The sequence below is a fragment of the Tachysurus fulvidraco genome, chromosome 18, assembly GCF_022655615.1.
Source record: "Tachysurus fulvidraco isolate hzauxx_2018 chromosome 18, HZAU_PFXX_2.0, whole genome shotgun sequence".
Lineage (NCBI taxonomy): Eukaryota > Metazoa > Chordata > Actinopteri > Siluriformes > Bagridae > Tachysurus > Tachysurus fulvidraco.
In genome coordinates this window covers 8213756-8233688 of record NC_062535.1, presented here as the reverse complement: position 1 = coordinate 8233688, position 19933 = coordinate 8213756, and the positions used below count along the sequence as shown (strand labels likewise).

Below are 19933 nucleotides of genomic sequence, written 5' to 3'. Positions count from 1 at the left end.
TAATATTCTACTAAGCTGGAGCTTCAAGATATTATTTGCATGTTGAGGCACCAGGCTCAAGTGTTTAGCTGGTGTTCATCATGAATACAAAGATATCTATTACAAGAGTATTATGAATACATTAATATTTTATTATTTGTGAGAACAGATACAATAATAAATATTGAATCCCTGAACTTTTGAATTGTGGGATACCGTTTTTTCCATATAAATAAACCTTGTGACATCATCATTCCACTAGTTAATCATATTAAGACAATAACATCTTGGTTATTGGTCAGTCTATTAGCAATAATTAAATGCAAAAAAATATCAAGCAAAAATATACTCAAAACCCGTGTGCTGTGACGTGGCTTTGGAAATTGAAGCTGCAGAGATTTTGAAGAGTGCTTTCTTATGATTGTGCGTGTGTGTGCATCAGGGGTTAAAAGAACTTAGAAGATGACACTGCAGAGTGAACTGGGTGTGTGTGTGTGTGTGTGCGTGTGCGTGTGCGTGTGTGCGTGTGCGTGTGTGCAAGTAATGGGGGCTCATAGAAGCTGGCAGGGAGCCCACTACCCAGTGCGGCAGAACAGAGTGTCCCAGAGAGCAGAGAGGGAGAGAGAGTGAGAGAGAGAGAGAGAGAGAGAGAGAGAGAGAGAGAGAGAGAGAGAGAGAGAGAGAGAGAGAGAGAGAGAGAGAGAGAGAGACAGAGGGAGAGAGAGATTAAATCTTTTACTTAAACAGCACAGGTCTCAGACTGAGAAAAAAATACCCTAGCGATAAGCCTGGAAATGATCCTCATCTGATCCCTTAACCCCAGTTCAAAAATCTATTTAACTAGATTCAGTTAATATGTCAGAAAGGCTCAAACAGTAAATCTTTATTATTTCAACAAATTTAAAAAATCAATATAATGGTACAAATTATGCCCATACTCAGATTACACATTTAAAACCTTACAAATTATATTCAAAATGGAAATTCATAATGTTGGAGTTCAGAAGTAAATGGTATTGGATTAGACGACATCAAACATCAAAGTGTTTGCCACATGTGGCCATCCAAGCAGAAGTGGGCGAGAGACTCAGATACAGACTCAAATATCACAGCTTCCACATACTTGAATACAAAATGACAGCAGTTCTCTCAGCTAGAGGGACCCCAACATGCAACCCTGAGGTATACCAAGGGTAGAGTGTGCATTTAATCCATCCATCCATCCATCCATTCATCCATCCATCCATCCATCCATTCAACCATCCATCCATCCATCCATCCATCCATCCATCCATCCATCCATCCATCCATCCAATCCATCAATTCAACCATCCATACGTAGTAACTGCTTCTTCCTTCCTGAGTCTGAGCCTGAGCACAGTTTGAAATTATGAAGCTGTTAGGCAGCAAAAAAATGTATTAATAATTATTTAGATTTTTTAAAAAATTTAATTATAAAGGAAAATAATATTTGAAACGCTGTTTAAACCTGATCATTTCGCAAGCTAAAGATATTGCCTTTTGTTTTCAAGTTGTCTGGGCTCAATAATTTTCTTTATAAACATGCGGTTATGTGTTTATTGTTGTAGTCAAAAGAATCTCATGATTGTAACTTTACCAAAGACGACATGTTTGAAAAGTCAAATATATAGATACAAAAGGTTATAATGAAAGGGCAGCGACTTGATGGGTTTAGTAGTGTAGTCCTTGTTTTTTCTCCAGAGTGAGAAAACTATACTGATATTGTCACAGAAGCTGTTAATGTGAGCTGACAGCTGGTTTGACAGAAGGTCAGTCTCAGAAACGTTCCCTAGAAATATCTGATTCACACCAGGCAGATATTATTTAACTAACACGCTTAAATATCAGTCATCCTTTAAAGTATCGTGTACTGGAAGAAGAATGAGAAAACACAGTTATCGGCATGCTGTGAATATGCTGTTACTAAATTAAGGACAAATCGCAGACTCACACTGAAAAAGGAAACCGTAAAAAAGTACAATCTATTTAAAGTCAAACATAATGATCTGTCACTGTCGTCATCTCATTTCCTCAAGTCACAACATGGCAGAGTCTGCTCTAACAAGCCAAGGGTGACGTGTAACTGTGTTGGAATCACACATATAGGTGGAAACAAAAGCAACAGCCATCACAAGCTCTCTCACTTTTACCTTCAACTGATTGCACACAACTGGATTCATAAAGATTACCATCACACTATTGAGAGACTCTAGTGTTTATGGTCACTTTTTTATTTATGGATATTTGGTTTTATGTCTTTGTCTTTTGTCCAGTGATCTGACTTCTGCCTGTATTATCAATTTGAGAAAGAAAGAAAGAAAGAAAGAAAGAAAGAAAGAAAAATAGGAGAAAATTATGAAAGAGGAAAAAGAATAGAATAAAAAAGGTTAAAAAATATAGAAGAAATAAAGAAAGGGAAGAAAAAACAAGAAGGAAAAAGATAGAAAGAGAAGAAAAGAAACGATATGACCAAAATGGAAAATGAAGAAATGAATCAAGATAATAAAGGAATAAAGGAATAAAGGATAACAGATGAAATAAGGACGTAACAGAACAAAAAAGAAGAAAGAAAGAAAAAAAGAAAGAAAGAAAGAAGGAAAGAAAGGATGTTGAAGTGTGAAGAGACGTTCTGTGCTCTCTCAGAGGCAATTAGCTTTTCTCCAGTCAAATAAAAAAAGGATATAAATGAGAAGAGGATCATTTTCTAATATATAGTGTTAGCTGTATGAGAGAACAATAAGTATCAGTAGTCAACGAGGTAAATCCAAAGCAATGCTATAATATAATAAAACTAATAAAATAGAACAGTACTAATGTTTTATCGATTTGACTGAGCAGTTGAAATAATTTACAGTGTAACGCTTTCCAGTTGTATTTTATCGATACGCTCAAACCTCTTTCATTTAGCAGGCCACAAGAGATGTGATCATTCCCTCAAGGTTGTTCCACTACACTGTCAGAAACACATCATCTGTTTCAGAGCTCTCGATCTCCAGCAGACACAAAGAGATGAATCCAATGTGAATTCATTGATCTGTTTATGTGATCAGACAGATGGTGAGACTGGAGAGGCAAAGACCTAAAGATAATCAGGTAGACTGATGACAGGATGGTTTGTTGCTTACTTGGTCTGAAATGAATGAAAGCGTCACATTGAATATTGAACAGTATAGCGTGCACAGTTCATAAAACTGTGTGCATGGTTCAAAAATCTGAATCTGAATTCAATTACGGATAAAAGTTTCTTTTAATAAACTGACCTGGTAAGCCTCGTGAATCTAAATACATACAGAAACTTATTTCATCATCGACCGCACGTCTTGCTGTGTTGCGAATATCTCAACGAATCACCAGAGAAATTGTTCGACTGTACATTCTCAAGTGATTATCTGAAATCGCAGACAGCATTAGATCCATTAGTGGTCCATTACGGTCTTTGACAAACATGATGCTCAATATTTCACTTATCCAAATGTCTCATTGTTAAAAAACCAAGAGCATCTGAGATAAGTTATAGGAGCCTACAGAATCAATCTGAACTCTACAGTAAGATAACCGAGTAATCTGCTATCACCAGAACGTTTGTATGTGTCATTGTAGCTTTCTCTCTTGTTTTTTCCCCCTCTATACAGGAAGAGAAACCAGCTGTGAGGTGTGTTGGTAATTCAAAACTCAAATCCCATAGGAGAATTCTCAAGGATCAGATCAGATGAAAAGCATTGCAAAACTTAGTGTTGTAGAGAGCTGTACATTTATATATATATACATATATTCTAATTGTAAGTGTAATTTAATCAATTGACATTTTATTTGTAACACGACCAAACTCAGCCCTATTTAGAGCTGTTTTCTTTCGTCTTATCTGCCACTTCTTAACTTTTTTTCCCTACAAATTAAGGAGAATGAATGAATCGCTTCTTATGCAACTTAATCCTTCTAGAAAACTCAAACATGCCGAAAGCCTATGTGCATAAGCTTAAATCTTTCCTTAGTACTGAAAACACTATACAGTGGTAACACTCACCCTGAGAGTTTGGCCATCTTTGAAAATCCGAACACGTCCATATATACAGCCGACCGGACGATCCTGTCCGTGGTTCATGCACTACACTACAAATCCAAGCTCCAATTCCTTATTGCTTGCTTGAATGTGAATCCCAAATTTGCTCAACTCTCCATCACACCTGACACACCAGTGCCTTCCAGCAGCATCTGTCCAAAGCTGGACTTTACATTTATGTGATCAGCACTCATTGACTGAATCCAGGAATGGGCTCAATCCAATCCAACAATGCATCCACAAGAGTTTGATGCTGCGCTAGTCTATCCCGTCCTTTTCTCTTTCAGGTGGAATACAGGAGCCAGCGTTTGCACTCTCTTCATCGCTCTCTCCTGCAAGCTGTGGCTAGAAGAGTCTTAGCAAATCGGCAGTGACAGCAGCTTTGAATGTGTGTGTGTGTGAGAGAGAGAGAAAGAGAGAGAGAGAGAGAGAGAGAGAGAGAGAGAGAGAGAGAGAGAGAGAGAGAGATGGAACAGGGGGAGGGGTCTATGGGAGGAGTGGAAAGAGAAAGAGGAGGATAGACGATGATAAACACTGCCTCTGGTACTTGAGCTGATGAAAATGCACACTACTTCTTTCTAGTAGGTCCTTCACCCTTGACTCTAGAAAAGAGATGGAGGGTGAGGAAGAATGCAGTGAAGAGAAAGAAGAGAGAGAGAGTGAGAGAGAGAGAGAGAGAGAGAGAGAGAGAGATTGCTGACTCTGCAGTACAATGTTAGACTTCTATTGGCAGGAGAGCAAGACCCTGTCTTACACACACACGCACGCACGCACGCACGCACACACTCGCACACACACACACACACACACACACACACACATACACACACACACACACACACACACACACACACACACACACACACACACATTCACACACACATTCACAGATAAAGTCCAGTGAAGTCATGTCAAATATAAAAACCATACAGTCCGATTTAGGATGAGGGAAAATTACTACGACCTTTACACTGAATAAAAGTCAGGGAAAAAATTATGTCCATATTCTATATTGGCATTGTCGTTAGTGTTCATAAATTGTAATACATGTTCAGAGCCAGACTTCGGTCATTTCGGGGCAATTGTTTTTACACTGGCAGAACAAGCACAAGGTAACAGTGTACTGTAAATATATCAGTGTCACCACCAAGTGTTTTGAGATAAGGAAGCAGTCTATGTTGCTTTATAAAGTGTTATATGTCAGTTGACATAAGGACCACTTGTAGCTATAAGCTGTATAAGCCACTGCATAGGGTCTCCATAAGATTGTGACTTTGTAAGATTGAAGTGCAGGATTGTGCACTAAGAGATAGTGATTGAAGCTTTTGAGGGGTCACCCTTGTGGTCTGTAACTTCAGACGTATTACTGAAGGCTTGCTGTAGTGGGCTGTGATTCGGGGAACAATTGGAGTATGATAGGCTATGATTTGGCTATGATTGCTGTATGACTGGTGTGTGATGGGGTATTATTGGGAGATGATTTGTGTATGATGGGGCACAATTATGATGTGATCTGGGGATGCTTGAATTGTGACTGGGGTATAATGGAAGTATAATAAGGGTATAATTGGTGTGTGGAGTCTGGATTCTGGAGACTTTCACTGGAGTCTGATTGCGATGATAGTGTGGCGATTAGGGTTACAATTGGAGTATGATTGTTGTGTGATGGGTTTATGTAGTGTGTGTTATTGGGGAACACCTAGGGTGTGATAGGGGTATGATTGCAGTGTATTTAGTGTTTCACTGGTGTCTGAATAGTGTGGGGTAAGGTTGTATTCGATTGGGGTGTGTTTGAGAGTATGCTTGGGGTCAAACTGGAGTCTGATAGACCTGTGATTGAGGGTATGAATAGTGTATGAATTGGGTGGGGTTGATTAATTGATATGGGGTTTGACTGAAGTGTTATAAGGTTGTGATGGGGAGTATGCTCATGGTGTGATTGGGAGTATGACTGGGGTGTAACTGGAGTGCATAGGTTTGCAATTGGGGGTATGAATGGGATATGATTGGAGTGTAAATAATTGGGGTTTAACAAAAGTGTAATAGGGATGTTTGGGGTGTGATTGGGAGCATGACTGGGGTCTAACTGGAGTGTTATAGTGTTGTGAGTGCTATAATTTGGGTATGAATTTCAGTTCAATCTAGTATGACTTGCATGAAGCAGGCCAGTTAACCTTCTGTGACAGTATTCATTATTCTGTTTGGGCTGTGTGTCAGTATATGACTAGAAAGTCTGGGGAGACATTTGCTTTCTTAATGATCTGTAGATGATTGAGAGCAATAGGGCTATTTGGATAATTATTGGTCCCAGAATAACTGGACCTGAGAGAAGTTCGGTAATCATGAACTGGTTTCTGCTATTCAGCATCCAAACATACTTTTGGTAGATGTTGAAGAAAGTGCATATGTTATGGTGTCATTGGGATTAAGGTCCAATTTAGAATCTGAGCAAATTAGTTTGTTAGTAACACTCAAACACTCCTGTGCCTGAGTAGACAAAGGGAAAAGTTTTTTTTTTTTTTTTTTTTTTACAAACGATCACTGTCTGCTGCTTTTAGGCTATTGGAAATTGTTCCAGACTAAATGAACAGTAAGTACTAACCCAGCTGGTGGAGCCAATCAGAAATCCCTGCTTCTTCAAAGGTTCTTTGGATAGTTAAGTGTTCCTCAGTTTATCTGCCTGGAACGCTCTATTATAGGCAAATACTCTGCTGTGAAGTTTTACATAACGCCTTTTAGGATTCCTCTCGACAAACCTGAGGAGCATACAAATGCAAGCTTTTCTTCTATAATGTAATGGTGTGTTTAACCTTGCATAATAACACAGTTTCAACCTTTAGACAAAGCGAAGAGAATGCACTATGCCAAATGGAAATTGTTACGAAGGACCCAAAGGATGTTTAATTACACCATGCTGGATTAATTAGGTTATTATAATTGGTAAGTAACTGCTTATTATGGATTATTCTGATAGTATGTCCGCAACTAGATAAATTCTTGAGCCTATCTTCACCCTACTTTTTCTAATACAAACTTAATATAGTGTACTTAATGTATGTACACTGTATAGCCATAAATATGTGGACACCTATCATACAAACGCATATATGGTTCTTTTCCAAATGTTGCCAGAATGTTGCTAGAATATCTGTGTATGCCAAATCATTATTTTAGATTAGATTATATTAGATTAGATTCTTTATTGTCATTGTGCAAGGTACATGTACAGAGCCAATGAAATGCAGTTAGCATCTAACCAGAAGTGCATAGATGGCTTATTTACAAGTTGCAGTGTAATAAATAAGGGTATGAGGTTATACGGAAGGTGTAGTAATATGTACATATAACTGAATAAGGGTATATATAATGTGGTTTTTATATAAATATGATTCAGTATGAAGTGGTATGACAGATATACTGTAGCTGTACAAAAGGAATGTCATTATGAATATATACATATATATACACACAGACTAGACGAAATAAATATGGATGGACACAAAGAAGTGTAATGATAGTTTTTGGGTGGTGCAAGGATGCATGATTTTAAAGTGGTGCAAAATAGTGCAGAAAAGTGACAGTACAGTGGTGATTGTTAACACCATATCAGCTGTTCAGTGCAGAAATAGCCACAGGAAAGAAGCAATATCAAATCACTTGAACTTACAGTAAAGACCAAAATGTTTTCCGGTATTAAAATGCCACTGTGCACAAAGTTAGATATATAGAAACATGTTTGCTGATTTTGCTCTCAGAGAACTTGAGTGACCTTCACAGATAACGGATTTCAACTGCACTGAACAACTTGGCGTGTTAAAAAAATGTAATTGAAACACTAAATGCATAGCAGGCCTCCTCATCTACCATCAGTGCCTGTCTCACTAATACTCTTGTGGCTGATTTGGCACAAGCCACATTCCAAATCTAGTGAAAAGCCTTCTCAGAAAAGTAGAAAAGGCAAATCCATATTAATTATGCTTCGGAAAAGAGATGCTGAACCAGCACATTCAGCTATCCAAATACTTCGGCCATACTGAATTTTATTTAGTCAGGGAGTGATCTTAGAGCAGTAATATATTCCAATATATTTTTTCTAACCAGCTTAGAAAACCTCCAAAGGCATCCCTGACTACAGAGCTGTGCGGAACTGAACGAAACATAAAGCCTCTTCCAGAGGAGAAACTATGCAAGGAGTCAAAAAAGTCATACTGTAGGCATTTGGCATGTTGCCTCTCTACAGTTGAACGGAGACCAAGTTCACCATTCATATTGTCACTGATAACAAATTTTAGCATGCCCATGAATCAAAGAGATGCTAAAAGCAGGGAGGAGGCAGAAAAATGCAAGGATACTGGGGGAAAATGGAAACCTTTTATATGAGAAAGACACTGAGCTTTGATCTGGGGATGGCACTTTCTTTTACGGCATGGATATTTTCCGCAGTGGTTCAGGGCCGCTGGCTTTCTGAACATTCACCTGCTTCTGGTGGTGGCATTAAAATCGTCTGCAATTGGTGGTTTTGAAAATAAAGAAAAAAAGGGAATCTAATGTACTCATTACCCATTTACAATTAAGCACAACATTTTACTATTTTAAAAACTGACCTGATTTGTCCAATAACGACATTGTAACTTAACATGATCCAATTTTGAAGCATTAGTTAAGGAAATATTGCTTATGAAAATCAACTGAACATCAACGCAAACGCATTTCCAACTTCTTCCCTTGTAAGTCATTCTCATTTCAGATTGCAAATGTGAAATATGTTATGCATTCATACTCATACTCTCTATTTAGATCTTGATTTCACACCATGAAGAAGAGAACGATAAGTTTTGTCCTGAAACAAGAGAGCAATATATTTAAGGTCACTGAACAGTGTGTCAGAGACAAGCACATTAGCATGTACTTTGGTATTCTCCTTGGCACAGTAAAGCACCAAGTAGTTTCAAGGTTGAATGGGTAGACTTACTCAAGAGTCCTAATCGCACTTCCCAAAAATAAATCCTAGCAAAAATTCCTCAAATCGGCATCAAATGATTTCTTCACCGAATCTCTGACACTCACCATGTAATATATTTGTGCTATTTAGCATTTTTGTCAATTATATTAATGAATTGGTTAATAAAACTTTTATACACTTTTTTATGAACTAACAAAATTTGTTATGAATGAGAACAAAGTGTACGTCAAAATATCGCAAAATTGTGGCTAGCAAAATTGCAGTCGTGGCCTAATGGTTAGAGAGTCTGATTTGTAACCCGAAGGTTGTGGGTTCGAGTCTCGGGCCGGCCACGACCGAGGTGCTCTTGAGCAAGGCACCGAATCCTCCCCAACTGCTCCCCGGGCGCCGCAGCATAAGCATAAATGGCTGCCCACTGCTCCGAGTGTGTGTTCACGGTGTGTGTGTGTGTTCACTGCTGTGTGTGTGCACTTTGGATGGGTTAAATGCAGAGACCGAATTCTGAGTATGGGTCACCGTACTTAGCCGTACGTCACGTCACTTTCACTTTTTTCACTTTAAAGTGTATTGTAGGAATTGGATTTTAATTTTCAATTACTACTCAAAGGTCACTGTTCATATAGGTCTATAATTTCTGGTACATAACTGTGGCTACTGTGGAAATCAACTTATCAAACCCCAGAATTTCAGTGGTTGAAGATAACAACTTCAGATTTTTAATACTAATAAACGAGGACTTTCAGATGTTTTGGTTTTTTTTTTGGAGGTTTCCCCTATTAAGCTAGACATACTTAATAACAGAAATACATACAAAAAACCCCCACAAATTCTTGAAGCACTGGGTGTTTACTTTGATACGAACCATTTATCACTACTGTGCAGTGTTACATAACAAATAAATTCAATGCTGAACATAGGAACAAACAAAACAACACAAATTCTGTTTTTTGGCCTCCAGGAAAACTTCAATGTCACTGCTGAGATTATTTTGTAGATTTTTTTTGTGAGAAAATAGCAAAATCTCAGTTATTTGATGGTTTCTTTCCTCTTTCCATGGAGCACATGGACAGGAACTCTTTTTAATGTAACCTGTATACAGTAGATGTGTGCCATTCATCTGTCTTTGTCTGAGTCTAACATATAATACACTAGTACATATCCCTCCTGGCACCGTAACAACTAAATCATACATTTGCATTTCCTGTGCCATAAATCCGAGCTGCAATTTTCTCTACACAGAATGCCTAATCCTCCAGATGACATAATACTCCACTGAGAATCTACTAACAGGTTAATACACCACATGTGCACTATGTTTGTCTTCACGTTGACTGTGCACACGTTTGTCCGAAGAAAAAAAACATATCAAAAGTGGAACAAAATACATTTTCAGAAATTCTCAGGACAGGAAAACTTCCAGTTCATCCAATATTCATAACTTGTTATATAACATAAATAGTACGTTATAATGCGTAGCACATAAGTTTATAAAAATACTATAAACTGTTTGTGAATACATCGCTGCATATGTTTCTGGAACACTTAGAATGTTTGCCTCACATATCGGTGGTAGGGTGATTTATTTCTTCACCGGCCCTGAGTGTATGGAGTTTGTACTGTATGTACTTCCTGTGCTTTATAGGATGCTTTGCATCTCTAAATGATCTGGCGTATGCGTGATTGTGCCCTGTGATGGTTTGGCACCACATCTTGTGCTCTGAGACCCTGTGTAGGATACAGTAAATGCTAAAGAATATGGATAGAAATCTTTAGCTTCATTAATATCCTCTAAAGAATTCTCATCATTCTTTGTATTGTAGTCTATACTGAAATTAAATTCCATTCACATTAAAGCCTGTAATGATCTGGTGTAAAAGTGCTTATTATATAGGGTTTTACAATATGCTAGCCGCCAGTAGACGTCATGCATGTGGAAACCTATAATACATTATTAATACTAGATTTAGACTTAGATTTAAGTGCCACCAAAGTTCTTTTCAAAATATTTAAATTAAATGTTACATGCCTTCCATCTTGCATCTTACAATTTGTATACGATTAATCATACAGTTCCAACTGTCCTACGTCAGTTAGAGGCACTGAATAGCACGTCCACTACTGAGTGGTCAGAAACAGAGCATAGAAAATAACTAAGCAAAATGGAGAAAGTAAAGATATCATAAGTGAAGTAAAATATCAGCTCAAATTTACATTTCTCTTTCTGCATGTAATAAACATATTTTGTATTTTCATAAAGACTTTATAACACATTCTTTTCTCTTTCTTCACTTTATATTCTCAGAATAACTTTTGGACTTGTCAGATTAGGTCTGGACCCAATAGTCTCCTGTTGATTTTGTCTTATTGACTGTAATATTGACTCTTCTTACATGGCTCCTCCATATTTCATGCTTTTATCATCTGCTTTTTCTTTTCATTTTATAAATCGCACAATACTTTCCAAAAATACTTTATTTTTTTATACCTGGAAACTATTGGGGGCACAAACTTTTAACTGGCAGAAAACAAGACTGTGGGTTTTAACTCTTCAGATGTAACAGACATAACAGATAAGAGCCAGGATGAAGAGGGGTTACTTGGTTATACGTTGCTATAGTCCAGGGTAACTGGGGATAGTTCAGCATCTACAGAAACTCTGGAAAAATCCATTATTGGATTGTGTGTGTGTGTGTGTGTGTGTGTGTGTGTGTGTGTGCTTGCGTCCTGCTCTACTTTCAGTAATCTTAAGCTTCTGCTCCCAGGCTCTGAAGCCTACCCATCCCTCCATCGCTGCTGTCCACACATGAATACTAAATACACTCATCAATAAGAAGGACAGAATGTGGTAGTGTCAGATACTGAAGAGCAATGCAGCATAACGATTTATCACTTTTTCCTCTTAACGTCTGCTGCAGCACCTCGGTATTAAAGTGGCACATTATATTTGCCCTTGAGTTCTTAAGTTCGAATATATGTAATAAATCTACAAAAGAAGACAAATAGACTATAGAACAATAGAATATGTATACAGTGCATGAACGATAACAGCAGGATAATACTGTAGCATGGCCTTACATCCTAATACACAGCATATTATATGCAAACAACAATAAGGCCTTTAATATCTATAATGATATCAGATACAGATATTTGGTATAAGGTTTAAACAGCAGGCATGAAAAAAAAATCAGAGAACGTTTTTATCATTCTAGAAAGTTCCAGTATTACATTTGATGTGTCACGCGGAAGGTCAGTTGTGCAGCGTGTGAGCAGGTTAAACGGTATAATAATAAATCACACAAGACTGAAAACTGTAAGAAAACTATTGCTCACTGTAAATGTCAGTAAATGACATTCCATGTGAATTATACAATAATCTATTGAAATGTACAACAATCTATAACCCATTTTGTTTCTTGGAACATACTGTATAGTGAAACAGACACAGTAAACCTGGTCCCAGAAGAGATTTCAGAAGATGACTATTTCACAAGACTTCCGTTGTGTAAATGACTCCATTTCTCTAGAGGAAGGCAATTCCCAGGACTCTTTCTATCATAGCCACTATATGAACAGAGGAAATCTTTACGTTATAGAAATAATTCTGTATTTAACAACTGGAACACTCTATATATTGCACTTAGATCTGATCTTCATATATATTCTCTGAATGTCTGTCTGTCTGTCTGTCTGTCTGTCTGTCTGTCTATCTATCTATCTATCTACCACTGTTCTATTTTTACCGTATGTTATACGTTACTGTTATTTATAGTTTAGTTGTCAGACTTCTGTTAAATAATGATCATAATACAAAATAACAAGATTTTGCAACAGCACATTTCCTCACTGTTATACTGTACATTCATAATAGCAATGGTGAGTTACTGGTATGATTTTAGCCACCTCTTTTAATATTACAGTTAGCCACTGCTTATTACTGTGTAATAAACTCATTACATGTGTAATGATTTTTCTCGGTCTGCATGGTTGGAGTGATAATGTTACTCATCATATTTTAAGGATTTCATGCAGTTCTTTTCTGGTGAACAAAATAATAAGAGTGCCATTGTCAAGAATAATATGTCAAATGCCAAAATAGTACTTTAGAAGACAGCTGTTTAACAAATTGGATAGGATTATCTTTAGTACGTAAACTCTGTGCGTCATGATATGTCATATAATTGATTATATGGCACATACTGAACTGCAAAGTGTTTTTGAGTGTTTTTTTTTTTTTTTTTTGAGAAACTCTTTACATCAAACATTAAGGAGACGTTATGTACTGAATCTGTAAAAACACAATAGAGCCGAACAGATTTAATTTATGTAACATCAAGCCCTTCTAGCTTATCCTTTCCGTCTCCATCTAAGACCCTTCCACTTATTTCTTTATGCATCAAGCAGGAGAGAGGAGATTTACTAGTCCAAGATCTAGCCATTTGGACTAGTAAATGTTCCATCAGATATTCCAGGCATTCACCATGTAAGTCTGCAGGTATCACATTTCTCCCTTTATACTCCTTACTCTTGGTGAAGTCACATTTTCATTTTCACATTTTCATATCGCTGTTATGCAGATGACACTCAATTCACATTCTCCTTCCTTCTCTCAGACTCCACTGTTTCTGCTGGCATCTCAAGGTGTCTGGCAGACATCTCATCATCTGATGTCTCACCAGCTGAATGGGATCGGTAATCCTGAATCCTGAATCCAAAACTTCAAGAGCCTAAAGCAGAGGTTCATAAACATTCATGAAAGCAGAACTGGCTCCCAGAGATGAGGTAATCCACCTTTTCACTTGAACTTTCTACTACAGGATCTTTCTTCAGCATGCAGAAAGAATTTATGATGTAGGAAATTGGGAGCTCTCGGCCATAAAAGCAACACTACAGGAATGGCTTGAGGGCAAATCCTGACCATTAAAATCTTGAAGTCTACTAAGAGATTAAACCTTCAGCAAGCCAGTGGGCCATCTTTTCACTTGCTTCTTATTTACAATGTTAAAGCAGGTGTGTTTTCCTGGTTTTTGGTGGTCCTCAATCCAGACCAGACCCTGAAACTGCCATCATAAAGGATGTTCAGCAAGATTAACAAGATGACCTCACAATACCAGAGTGCCCAAGAATTAATAATTATAATATATATAATTATTAAAGTCGGGGGCACGTGTGGCTTAGTGGTTAGCACGTTTCCCTCACACCTCCAGGGTCGGGGTTCGATTCCCGCCTCTGCCTTGTGTGTGAGGAGTTTGCATGTTCTCCCCGTGCCTCGGGGGTTTCCTCCGGGTACTCCGGTTTCCTCCCCCGGTCCAAAGACATGCATGGTAGGTTGATTGGCATCTCTGGAAAATTGTCCGTAGTGTGTGAGTGTGTGAGTGAATGAGAGAGTGTCTGTGCCCTGCGATGGGTTGGCACTCCGTCCAGGGTGTATCCTGCCTCGATGCCCAATGATGCCTGAGATAGGCACAGACTCCCCGTGACCCGAGGTAGTTCGTATAAAAGCGGTAGAAAATGAAGTTATGGAATGGTCTTCAGCTGTGAACTCTTCAAAAGCACAAACATTAGAGATTACAGTCTCCAACCTCTAGTAAGCTGCCCCAAGACTCATGGAACCACTCCCTATTCCACAACATGTCTCACATTTCCGTGGTTTTCTTGTTCATCAGGCAGGCCTACGATCCTCCATGTGATCATCTGTCAATCCTGTGATATCTGAGCTGTTCCTAGGATTGCCATTCTGTGCATGACCTTGCCTCTTGCCTTATTTAATATTACTTTTTCCTCTAACCTTGTGATCTTGTTTTGCTAGGATCTCTGATCTCTGTATTTTGACCTCACCATGTTAATGACCAATAATTTTGGATTATGTTTTAAACATCTTCGTTTAGTTTTTCAAGTTTCCTGGTGATGATCCTGATTGCTTCGTTGTTATAAAATAAATGTTGAATTAATGACTAAACAAGGTTATGTGATATAGATAAAGAGTGCTAACTACTTATGAGAGAAAAGTGAGATTTTTTTTTCTTTTTGTGTCATATAATCAGAACCAATCAGAACCATTATTACGTATCACACATAAATTTACATATTTTATATTGACAGAAAGACAAAACAGAAGTACTGTATATAGGATGGGCGAAGTAATCCAGCTTGTTCCTGACCCTAATTCCCATGTGAATTATACCAACTGTACCCATAGCCAATGCACAGATCATGAGTTTAATCTCCAGTACAATCAAACAGGCTTTGAAGGCATTTAATAATACATTCGTCCTTCATATCATACTTCTTTTCTACTATGGAAGACTTACAGTACTTAATTCACAAACATACATCGATTACAATGAAGGTAACCTGTTCCAGCCGTTAGCATGACATGGAAACATTTTGTCTTGTTTTGCTAATAATCTCTGAGTGGTGCCTTACAGACTTCATTATGGACAGACAGCATCCATCAATGCTAAAAGTACTGTGTCGAAAGCTTAACCGATTGTGGAAGTAAAGTGGCTAAATTCTACATGAGTGAAAAGCATCTCTAACCCTACATCTTAAAATACTCATGAATTCAAGTAAATTCAAGAAGAGAATCTGAGGAGAAATTTAAAAAAATGTAATTCATGAAAGGGTTTGTCATCATACTTAGCCTGGAGACTGGCTAGTTCATTAGGCAATTAACAGTGGGGAAAATATTCAGACAAACCTACTATTTAACTTGCTGGAGCTCTTTTCATCTGCAAAGACAACAGCAACAAAACTGAACTTGCTAAATTCTCTCTCTCATTCATTTTCTACCGCTTATCCGAACTTCTCGGGCGTCATCGGGCATCAAGGCAGGATACACCCTGGATGTAGTGCCAACCCATCACAGGGCACACACACACACACACACACTCATACACTATGGACAATTTTCCGAGGCACAGGGAGAACATGCAAACTCTGCACACACAAGGCGGAGGCGGGAATCGAACCCCGACCCCAGAGGTGTGAGGCTAACGTGCTAACCACTAAGCCACCGTGCCCTCCCAACTTGCTAAATTATCAAACAAATTTACAAAAGTTGACAGGCTAGCTAATTTAAATAGATAAACAGTAACAGATATAAAGTTTTCTCTTGTAAGTGTTCATGTTTCATTGAAGTGAAAGAAATTATTGCAATTTTGTCGTATTTGCTTATATATTTGCATATATATATATGAATGTTGTCCAAAATCTATAACATAGATCATGTTATCACAAATTCTTTTACTAAAGCAGATGTTCAGATATTGTGTCTATGCTATGCCCGTTTTCCAGATGTTTCTGCTGGTTGTGTAACAGTTAAAAACAGGTCAGTCAGGGTTAAGCTGTAATCTCTGTTTTTGGAAATGGATGGAATGGCTGACAATCAAAACACAACTATGTGAAGTGGATAAGCTTGGTAAGGTAGGTGTGCCTAAATACATCCATCTAAACGATGTGCTCATCTGGACTGGACATGCAAAATGAGGTGTTTTGTTCCAGACGGTTGTATGAGTGTGGAGCATGGTCTAGCTTTGCTTACGAGGAGTTGGTTTGAGTTGGTTTTTAGTTTCAAATTAATTGAAGGGAAAACAGACCTGCATTCAAAAACTCAACCAAAGTACATAAGTTCAAAATACAAAGATTTATAAAAAAAAAGGTGTTCAACCATAAATAGAATTTTGACAGAATCCAGAGTAAGAGTCACTGTGAAATGTTATAAAGTCTGTGCAATGACAGAACGGGTGCTTCCCGAGGATCTGATGTTGACTGTACTTACTGAACGACGGTAAAGACCTGCAGCTCATCCCTGCTCAGATCCATGCCTGATGCTTAGAAAAGGCTTTGCCGTTCTTTCCTTTCTCTTTTTATTAAGTCCGATTTCTCTCTTCAGTGCTTGACGCATCATTGCTGTTGAAGGATTTAGCCAGGGCATCTAGGCCGGATGGGATGAACAGCACACACGTACATTAATTCTGTGCGAGTAAGAGCAAGTGGCCTCAGGGGCACACATCCCTTCCATGTCCTATTACTGACACAATATTATCCCACTGTGAGTAAGGGAGGGAGAGGATCAATGCTTCAACAGCTGTGGCCTTACAGACAACAAATCTGCCACTGTGCTATGTTTATGTGCTTTAAGAGAGAACAAGAGATTGCAGAACCCTGAATGCCCTTGTTTATTGTGGATGCCTCCTACATTTTACACTTTAGATACAATAAGATTTGTCAAGCTTACTTGATTAGTTTAAGTACTGTAGACAAATAGCATGACCTGCACTGAAAACCGAATCGAAATCTGGTAGAAAGTTTTATTTTATGAGCTTCTGTCCTATTATTATTATTATTATTATTATTATTCTTTTAATTCAATGATCTTCTGCAGTGGCTTTATCCAATCAGGTGGATCCAGAGAACAACCCAGGAACGTTATGTCTGTAGAAGCATTTTTCACAATTTTCCCATCATATTTGAAGCACCTTGAGAAAGACTCAGTTTTCACGAATGTGTAACTATAAGAGTTACGAAGTCCATATTTAAAGCACCATTTTTACTCCTTTAAATATGAGTTATATCTGATGTTTCTGTCTGTGTGCTTTCACTGTAATTCTGTGGTCAGTATGCATCTAGCTTAGTCCCACCCCTTCCCCGTCTCATTTGGTACCTATATAGGAAAAATATATTCTTGTTGAGTTGTGATTCATTTCATCTGTGCTCGTTTAGAGCCACTATAATTCGATCGGAATTATAATTAATATTAATAATTCGCTCTGTTCCGTTCTGTTCGGGCACAGAAGTGGTGAAATAAACAGCTGAGTCACTGGCTGTCTTCAAACGAGGTCAAAAGACCTACTTCTTCCTAAATAACTCAAACTAGCTCTTATTTTCCCTGGTATACTAAGTCTGTGATCTAGTGAACCAGTGTTGATGTCTTCACTCATTGTGAGCCTGTTGCCTTGGAGGTTTCCTCTGTGTACTCTGGTTTCCTCACCAAGTCCAAATACAGGCAGTCTGGATAAAGGCTGATTGGCATCTCTAAAGTGTGTGTGATTGTACCCTGTGATAGACCGGCATACTGTCCTGGGTTTACCTTGCCTTGTGCCCCAACTCATCTGGAATAGGCTCCATGTTCCACATGACTCAGTAGGGTGGAAAAAGGGATGTCTGTTTTACTTTCTATGATTCAAATTCCTTTTATGACAAAAGCAAAACAAAGGTTTTTAGTTAATGCTTTGAATATGGAAATTTCAATATTTAATTTCAATATTTAATTTAGTTTACGTATAACAGAAACACAAAGGTTATTCCTAAATGACAGCACTTCCTGTGGGGTGTATATATATATAGGTTGCACATGTATAAGTTGCTATATCCTTTTGAGATCATTGTAGAGAAACACATCGAGCTGTCAGCACAGAAGACACGTTTATGACAAAAGTCAGAAAAGTGCTGTTTACACACTTAGAATGAAAAAACACTGAAATTATCCTATTCAGATTTGTTTGGATCTCTAGGAAACATTAAAACCTTTTTCCTCAGCTCAAAGTTGATTATGCGCTGAAATGAGAGTAACAGATAAAAATCTCTTATTGATAGAGGCAAAAGTTATTTCTATGCCAACAAAATTAGATTTCTTATCAGTGTAACAGCCCTTAAATCTCCCAAAATCTGAGCCAAATTACAGGAAAGGTGAATTGGATGCGAACTGGACAGCATTAAAAGAAAATATAGTAAAAACAGAACCGACGTCCTCTACGGATCTGTGTCGACTTGCATGGAAATGTTTTCCAAACTATTTTCAAAACAAATTGGATATTTATGTGTCTTGCGATTTCATTTTCTATTTGTAGACGCATAAATAGTGAAATAACTCAGATGAAAATGCATACAGTGCATTGCCGTTACCCTTTCCGTTTACACGAACATACAACGTCTGCCAGATTTCAAATGGAAAAGCAAAGTCATTTCTGGTGTCTTACGAGTCACGACCCTGTCATATCCAAACAGCAATAACAATTACCCTGCGTTCTATTGCACTTCCTCTGCTTTGCATATGGAGTCTGCAAAGATTCAAATGGAATCCTGATTCCTTTTGTGTTTGCATCACTGAAGCCTTCACACAGAAATCTGTCAATCGGTGTTAGGGGCGGGACTATACTGTGGACCGTCTTTGTATTCCAAAGTGACGTATGAAGTATTGCAATGGATCATAAGACTCAATGGCATGGAAATTCAACTGCAGATTTCTCGTTAGAAATTAGACATTGTACATTCACGTGTAAATAAAATCGCAAACGGTAAAATACGATTTCCATTTTCATTAGAATGACGTCATTGGCTGTCCAGTGTCACCGAAATGAGGATAAGGTTCCCTTCTGAGTCTGGTTCCTCTCAAGGTTGCATCCTCATAACATCTCAGGGAGTTTTTCCTTGCCACCGTCACCTCCGGCTTGCTCGTTAGGGATACATGTTAGAGATATTTAGTATTTTATATTAATATTTGTAATGAATTTTCAAATTTAAATGCACATATTCATTTATTTATTTCTTTTCATGACGATTATTATTTATAAGGAGAATTGCTAAAAGCGCTATACAAATCGATTGAATTGAAGTGAATAATGTCTGTCCACAAATAGAAAAAAAAAACAAAAACGATTTGCAATTCCTATGGAAAATAGAGCAGAAAATTCTTCTACAAACTTGCTTTCTTTCTTTTTTTTCGGCATATTTAAGTTTATGATATTCGGCAGATTCGCTTGATTTACATTTTATAAAACTGAGCGATTGCTCAGAAGCCCAGCAGTGGTAGCTTGGCGGACCTGGGGTTCAAACTCTCAACCCAAAGCCTTCACAACTTTGAATATTTGAGTTTCACTAAAGTTTCATTCAGGTTGTGCGTGTAACCG

General features: G+C 37.9%; 1 protein-coding gene across 6 annotated transcripts in view; it reads right to left on the bottom strand.

Annotated features, from left to right (window-relative positions):
- LOC113649052 (male-specific lethal 3 homolog) overlaps positions 1–19933 on the bottom strand; it is an 86097-nt gene that overhangs the window by 37573 nt on the left and 28591 nt on the right. Inside the window, exon 1 of one of the 6 annotated variants that reach the window (XM_027156644.2) lies at positions 4025–4675. The exons of the other annotated variants lie outside the window; for them this stretch is intronic. Coding sequence (XP_027012445.2) covers positions 4025–4065 — 41 coding nt within the window. The 5' untranslated portion in view covers positions 4066–4675. Of the gene's footprint in view, positions 1–4024; positions 4676–19933 lie in introns of those variants that run through there. 6 annotated transcript variants of the gene reach the window in all.